General features: G+C 35.6%; 1 protein-coding gene across 1 annotated transcript in view; it reads right to left on the bottom strand.

The window, feature by feature from the left end:
• LOC130046609 (receptor-type tyrosine-protein phosphatase T-like) overlaps nucleotides 1-13218 on the bottom strand; it is a 41676-nt gene extending 28458 nt beyond the window's left edge. Inside the window, exons 1-5 of the mRNA XM_056146966.1 lie at nucleotides 13143-13218; nucleotides 9037-9270; nucleotides 5629-5883; nucleotides 3957-4094; nucleotides 2695-2832 (exon numbers count right to left, since the gene is read on the bottom strand). Coding sequence (XP_056002941.1) covers nucleotides 2695-2832; nucleotides 3957-4094; nucleotides 5629-5883; nucleotides 9037-9270; nucleotides 13143-13218 — 841 coding nt within the window. The remainder of the gene's footprint in view (nucleotides 1-2694; nucleotides 2833-3956; nucleotides 4095-5628; nucleotides 5884-9036; nucleotides 9271-13142) is intronic.
• Nucleotides 13219-17637: the final 4419 nt, after the last annotated feature.

Raw genomic sequence — 17637 nt, 5'->3', positions numbered from 1 at the left:
GTCAGATCGTACTATCTCCAGTGCCCTCAAACACTGAGCTTTCGTCAGTAGATAGTCAAGTCGTTCCCTATACCATTTGACAATTTACTGGTTTATTGAACGAATATACATCGGTTAATGTACAATATGATATTTCCAGAACGACGCCTTCAGTATATATCGTAAATCATGTACATGTCGAAGTTTTCTCGAGTTTGAGTACATATTGCTCTTCAGCTCATAGGAGCTATAATAATTTCCAGTTGTTATGTGAAAGAGGTTTTGATTTTTAAAGTGTGGTGTGTATTCCTCCTATCAAATGGAGGACTAGAAATAGGAAAAGGTTTTTAAAGTATGTGTATCCCCTTTGAAATGTTCCACGAAAAGTGAATGCTCATAGTTTAATCCAATAGTATTTACCCAATACTATTAATTTGTGAATTGATGCCAAATTTTAATCAATACAAAACATGTATGATGCTAAATCCATAATGCGAGAATAACGCGTTAGTTTTCGAGAACTATGTCGAAATTAAATTAATCGAATTCGTACATCAACCACGTTGGATTTTTAAATGTGGATTGTTAAGTATATAAAATGCATATGCTACACATGCATACGGGCAACAAGTCATGGATAGAAGAAAATACCAATTGCATTAATGATATTCACATTTGCTGCACTACTCGGCTATTCATGTGTAATTTTGTGACGTTTGCATTAGTTGCTACCACAAGTGGAAGAACTAGTAAGATGTTAGATGTTGTTTCTAATCAATGGTATATTGATTGTATACTGCTCAAAATTTGATAAAGATCATTGATATTTTTATGTTTAAAAAATTAATATCTGCATAACTGGAAATATTGTGTCCAAGTGAAATTAAAAACGTCTTCAACAAACTTGCACGTGCATTTTATGCACTGGGAAATGCATTTCTTATTACAGTTTATGCTTTTCCTACCATTGCACGATTTTCACTCAGCCATCGGTGTCTGATTCTTTCTAAAATTTCAAACTCACTTGAGTGTTTACACTACGTTTATCAACACAATGCCCCCTCAACGTGTAAGGCTTGACGCTGGCAATTCAAAAAGTGACGTTGCAAATGCACTAAAAGTCAGCCAGAGCGTTGTAAACAGGGCCTGGAACCGACAGCAAACTCTTGGTACAGCAGTACACCAACATGGGGGTGGTCATCAGAGGTTGACAACTCAACACCAAGACCATTTTGTGGCTCTTCAGGCACGACGTCATCCCTTCTGGACAGCAACCAGCCTACGTAACGACCTCCTGAACGCCTCGGGGGTGAATGTGTCCACTCAGACGATACGGAATCGGCTTTACAGTGTTCGAGTCCCTCTGACTGTTCGACACCGGTGGGAGCGATTGGACTGGGCTGAAGATCGTGTCACTTGGACATAGAACGATTGGGTTCAAGTTCTATTCACCGATGAGTCCAGGTATTGTTTGGACTTTACAGACAGGAGGCACCGAGTGTGGCGACGACAACGTGAACGTTTCCATGAAGACAACATCAGTGAACATGACCGTTATGGTGGTGGTTTCATCATGGTCTGGGGTGTAATCGGCAGGGATGGAAGAACAGATATTCATGTCCTGGAGAAAGGAACAATGACGGGGGTGCGGTACCGGAATGAGATCATCGATGTTTACGTCAGACCCTACGCTGGTACTGTTGGTCCTGAATTCATCCTGATGGATGATAACGCCCGTCCTCATCGCGAGAGGGTGGTGGAGCAGTACCTTCAGCAGGAGACAATTTTCCGTATGGACTGGCCAGCGCGTTCGCCGGACTTGAACCCGATTGAGCATGTAAGGAACATGTTTTAGGTTGCCCTTTCACGCCGTAGAGAACAACCCACGACTTTGGCAGAGCTCGGAAACGCCCTCGTGGAAGAGTGGAACAACCTTCCCTTTGGAAACATCCGGGTGCTTATTGACAGCATGGCTCGACGTTGTCAAGCCGTCATTAATGCAAGGGAACGCAATACCCGGTATTGACACTTCATCGACTAAGTGTAATGATGGACTATCCCCAAAAACTGTGTAATTCTTTCTCTGGATTGCTGTTAACTTTTTATAATGAAATACCTTTTGATGTTGTTATCAGATTTCAAGCATTCCGTATTGATAAAAGTTCATGCCGTTCATGAATTTTCATTCATAACCTGAGTAAACAGGTTTCTGAGTCAAATTTATGTCTTGTGTTATGTTGGTGGTAAATTATACACATATAACCTAGAGATCCTTATCAAATTTTGAGTTGTATATATACAATAAAATATGTTCAATTCAATAAACAAATAACACAATTTCAAAATTATGTGGTGCATTTTCAATGCATTGGATATTCTAAGTTAACACTTAAAACCTTGTTACAGTAGAAAGGAACAAACATTATTTTTTCTTGTTAAGTTCAATCTATTTCAAATAGACTATTGTAAAGCCTTACTTAAGGAACTTTAAATGGTCTTAAATTTGCGAAAATCATATATATCATATAACACACGACATGGACTTTTCATTCTGTATAAATTTGATGACCTATCTGTGTTCCATCCCAACCCTCCCGACGCTAATCTACCTATTATAACCCGATCCCCATGGGGTCACTACATTTGATTTATCTGTTCTATGGCACTGTCCGTAAAAGTAGTTCCTTAGATATGCATTTCTACAATTCCTCTGACCTTGGTCACATTTATCGCCTTGAGCTCCTGCGTCACATCCGTTTGGACAACTTCCGTTCACGTGATTACATTGTTCCCCATCACTACAGTTACCACAGTTCTGCTTACACTCCAGGCCGTATCTTTTATTTACACAGGCTGTAATATATAGTAAATCATGCTTAGTATGCTAGTAATATTCAAATTCATCACGTATATTGACAAATGATACAATCATATGATATATATATAATCAATGCAATATCATTTTCTGAAATATGTAGTCTCATAACTGCAACGGTGTGTGGATGCAAGTTAGATAATGCGCATTAGCGTGTTATAAAAAATTGTTTGCACACACCGTTGTTGTTATGAGACTAAATCCTTCAAAAAATTATAATTCTTGCTTTCTTAATGTGCATATATTTCATTTATATCTTAAACACTTCCCGACTAATTATGTTGGCTAGTAGCAATTAGAGGACCAGCAATTCAAAGCAAAATGTGATGTCATAAGGAAAAAGAAAAGAGTGCACAACGGATCAAAAAGTATGGCCAATTCTGGAAAATTTGTAAACAAACAAATATCAAAAACATCAACTTATAAAAAAGCTGTACAATCCGAATTGGGTTTCAACAGTGCACATATTTTCAAATCGATTGTAAACAGTGTAAGTATAGTTACGATAGATGCTAGTCGGGCATGTTGTAACTTCGAGCAATTGAGTAAATGCCTTTTCCAATTAAATTTAGAATTTCCAAACTGTTGGATTATACAGGTGTCGGATTAGATAGAGTGGACTGTATTTGCTAAACATACATTAACAGCTGTACCAATTATAATGATGTGTTACTTATGTAGTGAACGTAATTTGATGAACTGTTTGCGCGGTAGTAAATGTCGACTTTTTTACTGGCCTGAAATTAGGGAACATTCTTTTTGTCCATCCATGTATTTTTATATTTTTCTTTTACTAATTCTTCTACCCAGGAGTACAATCAACTACAATGAATGCTAATGCCAGTTTCCTGGTTTGGTTGGGCTACACTACGATTACTGAAAGGATCTGTGTTATCAAAAGAATTATGTATTTATGTTTAGAACAAATGTATGACATATATGAAATGTACGAGAGGACCATCCTTATAGAGATTCATTGGTCAACATTGATATATTTCTTATAACCGTTAATATACACGTGCAGATTGCCAAATTGATCAACGTCTTCAATTGTCGATGAAGTGCAATTTTAGACCAGGGTTAAACATGTAGCAAGACTCACCCTGATCGCAGACAGACCCCTTGTATCCCGGAATACACCCCAGACAGGTTCCGTTCACAATGTCACAGTGTCTCTCCTGACAGTTCTGGGGACATTGATTATTGCAGTTATCTCCATACCCGCCTGGTATTGGGCAACCTAAAATCGGTTGATGAATTCATTTTTTATGTAACCAATACCTCCATTCTATTTCCATCAAATATCTAATAAAAATAGCTATAAGGGAAAAAAACAAGCATTCTGAGAGTATTACATGACAATACATAGTCCCCTACCGCTCACAAAAATTATCGGACCGCAACTATATTCGAAATTCATTATGTAAGTTATCAGAAAGTTGAGTTGTTAGATTATCATAAATATCTAATTTTAATAAGATCTCTATGTATGGTGCAGAAGTGAATGACTCTGTTGTGTCTTATTTCGAGTTCAAAGGAAAATATCGAAGCGACATATGAATGCATATTATTATTGTTGATATATGAAAGGTGAAGACAACGAACAGTGATCAATCTCATTATTAATATATTATAAAGCAACACAAAATAGATATTTGTGCAAACATGGATCCCTGGACACACTAGAGGTGGCTAGGAGGAGTAATCAACCCCTGTTAACCGGTCACACCCGTGGTGAGCCCTATATCCTGATCAGGTAAACGGCGTTATCCGTAGTCAAAATCAGCATGCCAAAAATGGCCTAACAATCAGTATAAAACACGTCAGACAGCATTTGACCCAAATGATAGGTTGTATTGACGAACTATATCGTTATAACGACCATGGAATGTGCAAAATGCTGAATTCAATCGAGACTGTTGAAACCCCTATACCATCAACTTGTTTGTCGGTAGCTTGTTTCGATTTAAAAATTGACAATACGCAAAACAAACTACTGTGTATCGAATCAGTTATGAGATATAAACACCATATGTAGGTGATAATTACTACATAAATATGGGAAGTTGGCGATGGAGAAACTGAAATCATCCCGTTTGTCATACAGTTGAGTTGTCAGTTTGCCGTTAATGTCTACTTTCAATAAAATATCTAAGTATGAAGCAGAAGTGGACGACTCTGTGGTGTCCTTTATATCGAACCCACAGCGATATATCGAATCGACATGTGAATGAATGTTATCATTGTTATTAAACAAAATGTCGTCGATATATCTAAATGTCGAATTGAAGGCCACAGCAAGAGATTTTACCAAAGACTACGAAGACATTTTCAATGAGGAACATCCGCATATTTTTAATTTCAACAATAATTTAAATATAAAATGAATATCTACAAACAAAACAAAAGTAAGTCTGTAAAACTGATAATTCATGCTATTTATCTAAGTCAAAGGGTCATAACTTGGTGAAAAATTAAATAACTGAAACGAAATTGGAACTTGATATATAACTTGTTATGACAATGCAATGTACCAATGTACCAATGATAAATAAATATCTGTAAGCACGACAAAAAGTCTGAAAACTGACAATTCATATCATTTTTCTAAGTCCAAGGGCCAATCTAATGTAAAATTTAACGGACCGATACGAAATTTGAACTTAACCCATGAAAGTTCGAAAGCTACTCGTTCGTTTGTCAATTCAAACATGGCCTTCCTTGTACTTCCATACTAAAAAAAAACAAAAAAACCATAATTTGTGTTTACTTACCGTAAACTTCAAATTCACAGAGTTCGTTGTATGCGTACTGAGAATATCCATCAGGATAAGTGACATTCTGTAGTCTCTCGTTGTAATAAATGACGTAACGTCCGTGTCTAGGACATGTTATGGTTGTCGTATTCGGTACTGTGGCGTTGGTGTACATCGTGTCTTTGAAACACAGTACCCCGTCATCTTTGTTGGTTGTGTTCGATATGTACACCGAAAAACCAAGGAATCGAGCGGTGTAACCATTATTGGAATCTGAAAACCCGTAATTACTAAATACGAGGAGGTAGAATATGTATAACGTCTTTTTGTATTATTTATCGCAACGTGAGTGTGGATTAAAATTTTAACTAACGTAATACACGTAATATATTACTAAAGGGAGAGTAAAGGTTCAATTTATTTGAAAAAATTAAAAGGAATCAAAATGTCTCACACAAGTCATTCTCTAAAATTGTATGTATTCAGCAGCATTTATTTCCTAATTTAAACGATTGTAATCTTCAAATTATGTACCCGATTTTTTACTTCTTTTTTTTTTTATTTCCTGGACAATCTACTATACAAGCTGGCACCAAGTGCAACTTTTGACAAACATGATGCCATTTCAAAGTTAAGGAATATCGTTCATATATAGGTATATTAGAAAGGGATAAAATGATTTGGGTTGAGAAATATTTTCCCACCAAAATGACTTTCATTATGTCTTTAAGATTAATCATGAATGATTATTGGTTTTATTAGGAAGCCCAACGAGGTCAAAAGGTCAAGGTGCAATATAATGATAAGAACGAGGTCAAAATATCAGGGTACAAGATAATGATAATTCATACATATGGTAATTACCACATAAAACGTACGTGAAAATGTCACAAACGACTTTGAAATGTCGTAATGACAATGAATCAACAGTAACATTTAAAGTCGTATCTTGTATACGTATACTGTATTATTATGGAATTACATGGTCGTTATATTAAAGCAATACAAGCTGTAACTGACGGAAAATAAATTAAAAAATAAAAGAACAAATAGTCAACATATATGTGATTGAATATATATAACTTAATAGAATCAAAGTGAATCTGAAGCAATAAGTCCGTCAAATCAGCAGAAAATATATATTCATGAATCATTGTCATCCTGTCAGTAATTCCTGCTCGTAACCTCCGATGTGCATTGACCTTGGAGGTCACCAGTCGGAAAAAGCGAAAGAGAGACACTGAGCACGTGTTAGATTTGTAAACAGTTTAACATGCCAATTTTATAGAATTCACAATCAAAATTTCATTTGAGTGGTACATTTGCGTAATTATTACCTTTTTACACTTGCATAGTATTTCTAGTCATTCATGAAACAACGTAATATTTTAAATCAAACGACACGTGTCGTTACTCGCGTCAGTTTCCGTCTCTGTATATGGCCTCGGTCTCAGCAACCCGATTATGTTCGGCAATCATCGTTCCCATGTCCGTGTATACGACACAATGGCGGTTTATACGAAACGCTCATTGTAGGTGTGCTCTCAAACATATTCCCTTGTTTATTTTGCAGAATTTTTCTTCAGATCTTGGGGATTATATTACTGAAACCAGTAGGTGTTATTTGGTGAATAATTGGATAGTTGAAAAAATACCGTCAGTTACAGCTCGTATTGTTTTAAGTAACTTTACATGTAACATGCAATCCGGAAAATAAATCATCGTTACAAGTAAAATTTTGTTAAAATTGTTTGAGTATATTGAGAATTCTTTATCTCTTGTTGCAGAATTTACTTCAGAGATGATTAAAAGCACGTTTTCAAACCTAGGAGATATGTATGACAACAATTATCCATAAAATCGATTTAATTTTTGACTGTTTGTCTTGTGTGTACATCGCAAGCCTGCTGCATTTTCTACTACCGGTTCAGAGACTTGTTATCTATCTATACAGTACGCGCACAAAACATACATTTCTATAATTGATAGGGAGTTATACGTTTTCTATATCGAAAGTATGTCAAATGATCAGTTAGAAAAGGAAATCTCGGTAATATGCCTTATCATTATCTTTATAAGTATTATCTATTAACGAACTCGTTGAAATGGTAACTCTATTCGCGAAGATTGCCGAGCGAATAAATAACCGTTTAAACTCGTTGAATAGATCAAACATCATATCTCATTTGCTCTTTCTATCACAAGTTTTGAGATGATTCCCAATACAGCAAAATAGCTGATTCAAATCATTTCCAACGTATCATTACCGATAGACGTGCTTGTTCATAATCACACGCGGAAAAAGAAATAATGCGATCAAGTCATATAGTTACACTTATTTGCATTCATACTTATGAAATAAATTTGTTTTACAAGGCATTTAGATAACTAAAGCTAGTAATTACTTCATTTTCATTCAAACTATTATTTTTCTTTCAAAACTTTTTTTCGTTGGCGTATGCTGGAAACCGTGTTGAAATCATATCAACAATCAACTGCTATGGATTGATAATATTTTATTTCAACTGAAACAATTCTTGTATTAAATAAAGTCTTTTTATTGGAATTTTGTTGGTTTTAAATTCAATTATCACGTGTTTTCCAGAGTATTGGGGGATAGGACGTCCTGTAAATATGGTAAATATGTTCACATTTGTTTTAAAATGGATCCAGATAAGAGAGATTTGACATGTTGACCTACTGCTGTTGTTGAAAGAGTTGATGGATCGTGTGCGTCCACCTAGCCATATTGTTACCTTGGTGACAATACTTGTTGATTTCTATTTTTTGTTCACATTTTTAGTCGATTCGTAATTTCAGAGTATTTGTTTTGGGTTTCTACATTTCTATGAACTGTGTGACTTGCATTATGTCAGTGAGTGCAATGCTATTTTCTTGCAATTTTGTATACAATGTTTTCTGATACGTGTTTGCCGCTTTCAGATTCATATATTTGTTCTTTTTTCGAATAGAGTTGATACAAAACTTTTGTTTGACAAACCAATCAAAAAATTAGTTAATATATTGTTTATACGTTAAATAGGATAAACATTGTTGGAAAGATTGCAAAAAATCTTGTTTTTAATTCATGCATCCTATTGATAAATAGGAAATTAGGGGACATTGAGGAGGAATGATCTCCAAAGTAGTTCGGACCAGAAGTGGTATATACAACGGGCGTTTGACAGAGCTATGGTATATCAAACTAGCAATATGCACCACACGAATGAGATAAAGTTCCAAACATGTAGTTACTAATTTCGACGTTCGGTATTCTCTTTTTACTCCGATATATAGATTACCAAAGACTTTACCTTAGGTCTGATTGTCCATGCGATGTATACTACGAGACGGTTCGTAATTTACGTGTTGATAGATGACATACTACTGATCCTTACCAAGTATGAAATGATTCATAAAAATTACCCCAGGCCACATTGTCCGTCCTGTAGTATATAGTCATGTGATGTATACTGAGAACACCTCCTAGATCCACCCACCACTTCGCTGTTCGTTTATTATTGTCAGATACCGTACACTGTCCTCCTAAAGAAGAAAAGTTTGATTTCTGGCCGTCCACCGCTAGATTCGCTCCCCATACATTAGAAATAGAATTATAAGGATTCAGCTGCCGTGTAGATTTCCCTGAAGCAATATTGTCTGAAAAATGGATAACGGTTATGTGTATTTTGCCCACTGCAAGCAGTGATCGAAATGTTGGTGAATCACTTCATACATGACATAGGATCGTAAAACGGACTTTACACCAACTTATACTTGTGCTCCCAGTTCCTCCCACCACAAACATTTACAAAAATTTCAAGATCGAAACATGTATTCAAAAATAGTAAACTTATGCAATTCCTAACTTTAAATTGAATTATGATATTTTCACAATAAACAATGAACTCACAACACGAGGTACATAATGACGTGTAGATTACATATTCTTTTTTAAAAAAGAAAATGATATTACTTTATTGAATAAAGTGTCGTGATTTCCACTTTAAATTTGCTTTTAAAAATTGTTTATTTTTTTAAATGGACCTGTGAGAGTATGCCTAATTGTCAACGATGTAACATACATAATAATATTTCTAATCTAAAAATAAATAATAATTGCACACTTTATTATAGATATAACACCAATTACAAATGATTGAAGGAATAGTGTACTCATGAAAATATTTATTGTCAACTGCCGATTTCATACTTGCTTTCCTCGCTACATTCTTGGGTATTTACTTCGCATTTTGTAAGCACTGGTGGATAAAATATTTAGGGTTTGAATGTTAAGACTCGGAAAATTTGTCAACATCGACCTAAATGTTGTCTAAAGTGAAGTGAAGCTGGGTTTTTAAAGATATTCAACACTACTTTTAAGATTAGTTGATCAAAGGTCACATGTGGCGTCATTGTACCACGTGACTACCTAATTAATTACGGATATTTATTGAAATAGGGGCTTACATTTAAAACCGTATTGTGATTAATTATCGCAATATTTCTGCAAACTATTAACTACTAGAATGAATTACTATATGTATAAGAAAGACAATATGCATATAATTTTGCATACTTTGGAAACATGAGCTATGACCGTCCATTTCTGCTTCATACTTAGATTTTTAATTGACAATATGGAAGAAGGAAACAGCCATTACTTGTGATTAGACTTGTAGTCTGTATTTGGACATGAATAATGTGCAGTCCGAGCCCGAATTTGCTACGCACGCAGTCGACAAAAATAAATAGGCCTAAAGACATTGAATTTAATAGAAATTTCGCTTCAATCACTCTTACATTTCCACTATCATCCATTACTTCTTTTAAAAAGAGGTAGGCGACGGGGTCAATATATCAAACATTGTAACAACGAATAAAAATTCTTATTGACAAGAGGGGTGGGATGTTGCTACATGTATGTGCTGGATCAGCATTAGTGATCATAAACTAGACGTTTTAGACACTGACTATGCTGTTTAAGTCATTTATATTTTATATTCTATTGTTACCTCTACGCAAAAGAGTTTCTTGTTGCCATAACAAATTTAGATTCTAGACTTAGACTTAAGTTACGACAATCTTAGTTAAGGTTTGCTTAAGTTCGTTTTGTGATCCATTTAAGTCAGTAATCTTAACTACGATCAGTCGTAATTTAAAGTCAAAATTTTGACTAAACTTTAAGACAGTTTCATGATCCCAAAGCCTGGACACCTTATCCCATCTCTGGTATATCCAGGGGTCTGTGTTTGCCAAACTCTCTATTTTGTATTGCTTATAGAAGGTTTGGGATTGATCACCTTTCATTTAGCATTATAATATCCTTTGTCTTATATGATGTTTTGTATGAAATTTGTGACGAACGGATATTTTTAATTGCTTGCCTGAAAAATTCGGGACATCTAGGAAACTTGAGTGGCAAATGCGACCCTTGCAATTATGAATATGTTAAAAAAAGTGGAGGACAAATCTTACAGTAAGGACTGTGTTGTTTGGAGTTGTAGCATTCGGCATTGTAACAATGCGATTTCCGCAACTTTTCAAGAAGTTATCTACAATTAAAGCAGGTAGTACTTACTTCTAGGTTTAAGAGCTACATGTTACTGGGTACTTTATTTAAGATAATATTAAACAATAATAATAGGCGCATACTGCTCAAAGCGCTTTACAATACACTATTACCCTGACATACCTTATATCAATCTAGAACATTCTCAGTTTCCTGGGAAGCATATAGTGCAAGCTGCCGTTACAGGCGCTAGAGCACTACATGTAACATTCTAACAATATCTTTCATTGTATATAGCCAGGTACCCCTTTTACCCTTGGGTAGAGTGAGAAAATCCATGTAAAGTGCCTCTCCCAAGGACACAACGTCGGCCCTGCCGCAGCCAGGACTCGAACCCACGATCTTTCGGTCGAGAGTCTGACAGCCTAACCATTAGGCCACTGACCCAACTATGTTAGAGGGAACCGAGGATTAGAAGTGGCCATACTATTGTGGACTGGGAAATATTTGCAAGAGAGGATTGTCTTTGCGTTTAAAGTAGCACAATGAGAGAATTGGTGGACTACGGAAACACGCTTGGATAAATGAAGTAAATTTCACAACAGAGAGGACCATCATGGTAAATCTCCTAGCAACATGTAACCAGCGTGCTAGACCGCTCGACCATCTAGCCAAGTCACACACACACACACACACACACACACACACACACACACACACACACACACACACACACACACACACACAGATATAAATATATATATATATATATATATATAGAGAGAGAGAGAGAGAGAGAGAGAGAGAGAGAGAGAGACGCAATGTCAATAAGTGTGGGGATCCACGATGCGGGACCTGTCACTACATCACGGAAGAATCACACTATAGCTTTAACGGACGGATATTTAAAGTTAGTGCCAACATGTCGTGCGATAGCAAAAATGTCCTGTTTGGCATTACACGTCCTGCATGCAAAAAAATTTATATTGGGGAAATAATTAATCCGCTTCACGTTCGCGTGCAGGTCCACAAACAGCATATCCACAACCCGGAATACAGGCAAATTCAACATAAGTGAACATTTAGATGTGTGTGGACAAAAGAATTTAATATATTTCCATTCTACAAGTTTACAGGTGGAAGTGACATTCAGAGATGTGAGAAGGAAAACATTTCATTAAAGGGAAGGGCAACCCAAAGATTTTTACATGATAAATGATAGGATTAATCATATGATAAATATGTGTCATACTATTCTGTTGATATACGGCCTAGATAAACTTCAGTACTAATTTCAAAACGTTAAAAATTGAAATTCCCTCGATCTATAGAGGCTACCATAATTTGTACATTGTAACTCTTTTGTATTCAAGTCAACAAAAATCAATAATTTTGACGTCACACCGTCTGTTCCAGTTTTGATGAGATTCTAAGATCATCAAAGATGTGTATGTGGTAGCTCTAACGAATAATATGTTGATGCCTTCCTGTCAAGCAGGTAATTGCACTAATGCGAAGGAAAGATGTGAAAAAAAGTTTTCTTTTAAATTTCCCGACACAAACAAGTCATTTGGAAAGAAAAGACTACGTAAACTGTGGATCCATCATTTGCATAATGACAAATTGAGGTTTGAGACATTTGTATGGAGAAACGTTTACCGTCTGCCTGGTCTGCGACTCGACTGACCGTCCTCTTTTCTCAATTTCTTCTTACGAAAGAACGGGCTCAAATTAATACGGCTCAAAACTTAACTGTTCGTGATTTGTCATGTTTACAGTGCTACCGGCGGGTGATTTAAAATACATGATAGGACACTATTGATTTAATTCTTAAGCAAGGGTTTTTATTGTTAAAGACTGTCATTTACGATATATATATATAGAAATATATATACATGCTAAAACTTCTCGCCGATTTTAACCACGGCACACACAAGTTGGACCTTTCCATACAAAATGCACCGAGTTGATTAATATCTCACTCATTCTGTGGCAGAAATAAGAAATTAAATTTTCTTACCGTAAGCAAAGGCAATATTCGTTACGTGGACAAGTTCACAGAGACAAAGCAACAACGCCGTGGTCTGGCCAGCCATTGCACTGTGTTATTGCACTGCTAATCCGCTATAAAAGATACAATATGATCCAGGAAGGAAATTAGGATCTGATGAGGTTCGCCGTATGAGATAGGGGGACATAAACTCACTTGGAATTCATTCAAGTGGGACCTTTACATAACAAACACTTAAATTTTCTTTGGTAATTATTACCATGACAATGGATAAAAGATGAATTTTAACACTCATAAATACCGATTTTCAAAAATAGTAGACGTTTATCGCTATATGATTAAATTCTACAACCGCCCTTGGAAAATTGAGAACCATATTCTTGTTAGGAATCATCGATATATTATATCTGCAAAATAAAATGATGTGCAACTAGAGCATAGAAAACACTGATGAAAGTTGCCATGTATGTAAAGCTTGCATTGCAAAGCTATTTTATGATCCTTAAGACGGTTCAAAATGAGATACCGTAAGCAAAGGCAACATTCGTTACGTAGACAAGTTCACAGAGACAAAACAACAACGCCGTGATCTGACCAGCCATTGTGCTGTGTTATTGTACTGCTGGTGCGATAAGGACTCACTACGATCCAGGAAGTGGAATGGGGATTGATATAACTCTTCAACAGATAGGGAGATATAAACCTACTTGAAATGCATTTAAGTGGAACCTTTAATTGTTTGTGTAAAATAGTTGTGTTGCGTATGAGCTGCAAGTTTCAGTTCGGAGGGCTAGATTGCTCAGTAACGGAACTATTTCATTGACTTAACTTTTATCCACTTGAACAATTGAAGTAATGTTCATAAACGTATGAATAGAATTAACTTAAAAAGAATTATGATAAAAAAAAATCGCAAACCCTCTGTAAAATGAAATTTAGCTGAAAAGAAGTCTGCTTTATGGAACTGTCTTTCATTGGATCTTTGTGTCGAAGGTTCATTACCTGCTTTAAGAACAAACATACATGTATCTTTATAAATTTGGTTTTATCGATAATTCGTTAGTTATGTATACAGTCATTTTGAAAAAAAATCTCAGCACAGGGGCTCGTCACGAATTGACCCTCTTTCTTCTATATTTACACAAGGAAGGAATCCAGAATCCTAAAAATTGTAACTTCAAATTTTTATATTTCAGGAAGGTCAAATCTAACAAACCCTGTCTCGATCGATTGACAAGAGATAATAATTTGTAAAAATACCCAATATATGTTTGCACCGGCAATAAATGTGAAGAACCAAAGCATTTCCTGTAGTTTTTGAACCACAGAAACTTTTCCTCAATCGACCAAAATAAAAAGCGCATTCTCATTGGGAAATTCAATTCGCACTTATGCTGTACTATCAGGTTTTTTTTTTATTATCACGGGCGTTGCAGGCACTGGTAATTTTTTCTTTTATTAAAAATTAATCTTCAAAAATGGTATCTGCTCTCAAACATGTGGTATAAAAACTAAATACTTGATCTGTGTATATGATACTCAGGTGACCGAGAGGCCTTTGAGTTTGGGTTTGGTGTACAATTGAATTGACCAATAGGAACGCTTTCTCTATTTTTGGTGATTGAGGAAAAGTTCCTATGGTTCGAAAACAACAGAACATGCTTCTTCATATCCATTGCCGATGCAAACATGAATTAGGTATTTTTACAAACTATGATCTTTCCTCGATCGATCGAGACCGGAATCGTAAGATTCTGTCAGATTTATCGCCCTTAGAATATAAAACAAAATACGAATAAAAATTTAAGTTAGCGATTTTTGTTTTTGGGATTCATCCCTTGTATAAATATACACTCAAGGAGGTATACTCGGGGTATAGACATTCCACTCATGTGAAGTTAAAAAAAAACCTGAAATAATTTTAATTTTAATATATATATATATATATATATATATATATATATATATATATATAAGGACACTCATGGAGGAATTGAGAGTGGCCGTTGTTCGGAAGTGGCCGTTGTTTTCAAATGGCCACTAAGACAAGTTTGACTGTAATTCTAAATATATAATCGATTTCGCAAACTCCTAATACGTAATATGAGGATGGAATTACTTTAATTGAGTCCCCTGTTGATGAAAGAAACTATTCAATTATTCATTTGCTAAAGGCGCTCTGAATACATGTGACATATTTAGTCTCTTACATAGAACATGTTCCACGGAACTATTCATTTATACAAAAGTATCCTTTTCTTAGGTTAAAAAAGATGAGCTCCCATATCCGAAGTCAATTCAATTGTGTAGAAAGAGATATTAAGGACGAGGGTTGGAAGTCATTTATTCTCTTAAATGAATAAATGACAATTCATGCAAATATTGGAAGTAAGGTTAAAGCAAATGAAAGGTGAAGATAACGAACAGCGATTAATCTCATAACTCCTATAAGCAATACAAAATAGAGAGTTGGGCAAGCACGGACCCCTGAATATACCAGAGGTGGGATCAGATGCCGAGGAGGGGTAAGCATCCCCTGTCGATCGGTCACACCTGCCATGAGCCCTATATCTTGATCAGGTAAACGGAGTCATCCGCAGTCAAAATCAGTGTGCTAATAACGACCTACGTGTAACAATCGGTATGCATGATACATTGAATATAGACTCAAAATACTTCATCCCAGCAATATTATACGTAAATAATTACATAATAAAACAACTGGGACTGGGATGAAGTTTTTCACAAATATTGATCGTACATTTTAAAACTTCTCAGCCGCATAACAAAATAGCTACCATACATAATAAAAACACTCCATAGCAGAAAGGTTCCGATTAAAAAGCAGCAGCTGCCACCAAACCCATGATACATGTACATGTGATTATGAAAAAGAAATAGGGGTGGAGGGGAAGTGGTGGTTTTGTTTAATAAATCAAGCCGTTAGTTTGTTAAAACTTTTTTCATCCACGTCAAAGTAACGAATTACCAATCTCCTAGCAATCTGATTGGCTAATTGAAAGGGCTTATCATGCCCAGATGCTTGCTAGTCAAAACAAGAGGTGTGGATAACTAACAGATAACCAATACTGATCAATCTCATAACCCCTATAATACCTTTGAAGTGGAAAAACACCAGTGTTTTGTCTAATGGAAATTTCTATTGTGAGGAGTGTCTTGAAGCCCAAGATTTTTGACGAAATTGATAAGCACATAGTTAATAGCAGCATTTTTGGAAAGAAAAAACTCCTATAAAACAATTTTGTGTACCTATAAATCATATTCAACATCCATTTAAAAAAAATAGCCTTTATGCTTTGGCCTTTCCGCAGCCAGTGTTTCATTCAATTGTGTGGTAAAGAATAATGAGGATGAGGGTTTAAAGTCATACAATTTCTTAGAATAATAAAATGAAAATTCAAGAAAAGAAGGGAGGTAACGTTCAAGCAAATATGATACATTGAAAATACAAGTCTTATTGTTTATAAAAGGACTTTTACACAAATTCTCTATTCATTCGGATTTCAAACATTTCGGTTGAGCATCACTGAATAGACATTATTTGTAAAAATGCGCATTTGGTGCATCAAAATTGGTACCGTATAAGTTTTACATGAAAGAAGGGAAATAGATTCAGTATATGAAATTTTCTTACTCAAATTAAATCTAAAGAAGTTAGTTCTGATGAGGATACCGATACTGTACTCAATTAAGTTTGTCATGTAGAATCTGGAGAATCCACTTACATCATTTTCAGAAACTTTCACCTGAAATTAAACTGATAAAGAGTCGCAGGGTCATTGTTTTGTTTGGGTCAGTCTTTGAAAAATTATTTATTATTTGAAGAATAGAAGGGGAAAACAGGCATCCAGTATAATGAGTGAAAAGCAAGGTGAAGATAACGAACAGTGATCAATCTCATAACTCCTACAAGCAATACAAAATAGATAGTTGGGCAAACACGGACCCCTGGACACACCAGAGGTGGCATCAGGTGCCTATGAGGAGTAAGCATCCCCTGTTGACAGGTCACACCCGCCGTGAGCCCTATATCCTGATCAGGTAAACGGAGTTATCCGCAGTCAAATCAGTGTGCCAAGAACGGCTTAACAATCGGTATGAAACACGTCAGACAGCATTTGACCCAATTCAAGGTTGTATTGACGAACTAGATCGTTATAACGACCATATAATTTGCGAGATGCTGACTTCAATCGAGACTGTTGAAATCCCGGTACCATCAACTTGTTTGTCAGTAGCTTACCTCGATTTAAAAACTGACTATACCCAGAACTAGCTCTTGCATATCGAACCAGCCGAGATATACAAACACCATATGCAGGTGATAATGGAATATTGCTACACAAATGTGAAAAATATCGTTACACCGATTCATGAACGAGTGAATCAACATGATGTAGCCAATATCGATTCTCCTATATAACCATAAAGGTATAAAACTTCGAGTGTGGATTTTGGTTGGTTACTTACATTGTATAGTACA

Source organism: Ostrea edulis, chromosome 8 (assembly GCF_947568905.1).
Source record: "Ostrea edulis chromosome 8, xbOstEdul1.1, whole genome shotgun sequence".
Lineage (NCBI taxonomy): Eukaryota > Metazoa > Mollusca > Bivalvia > Ostreida > Ostreidae > Ostrea > Ostrea edulis.
This window is presented reverse-complemented; position numbering and strand designations above follow the sequence as displayed.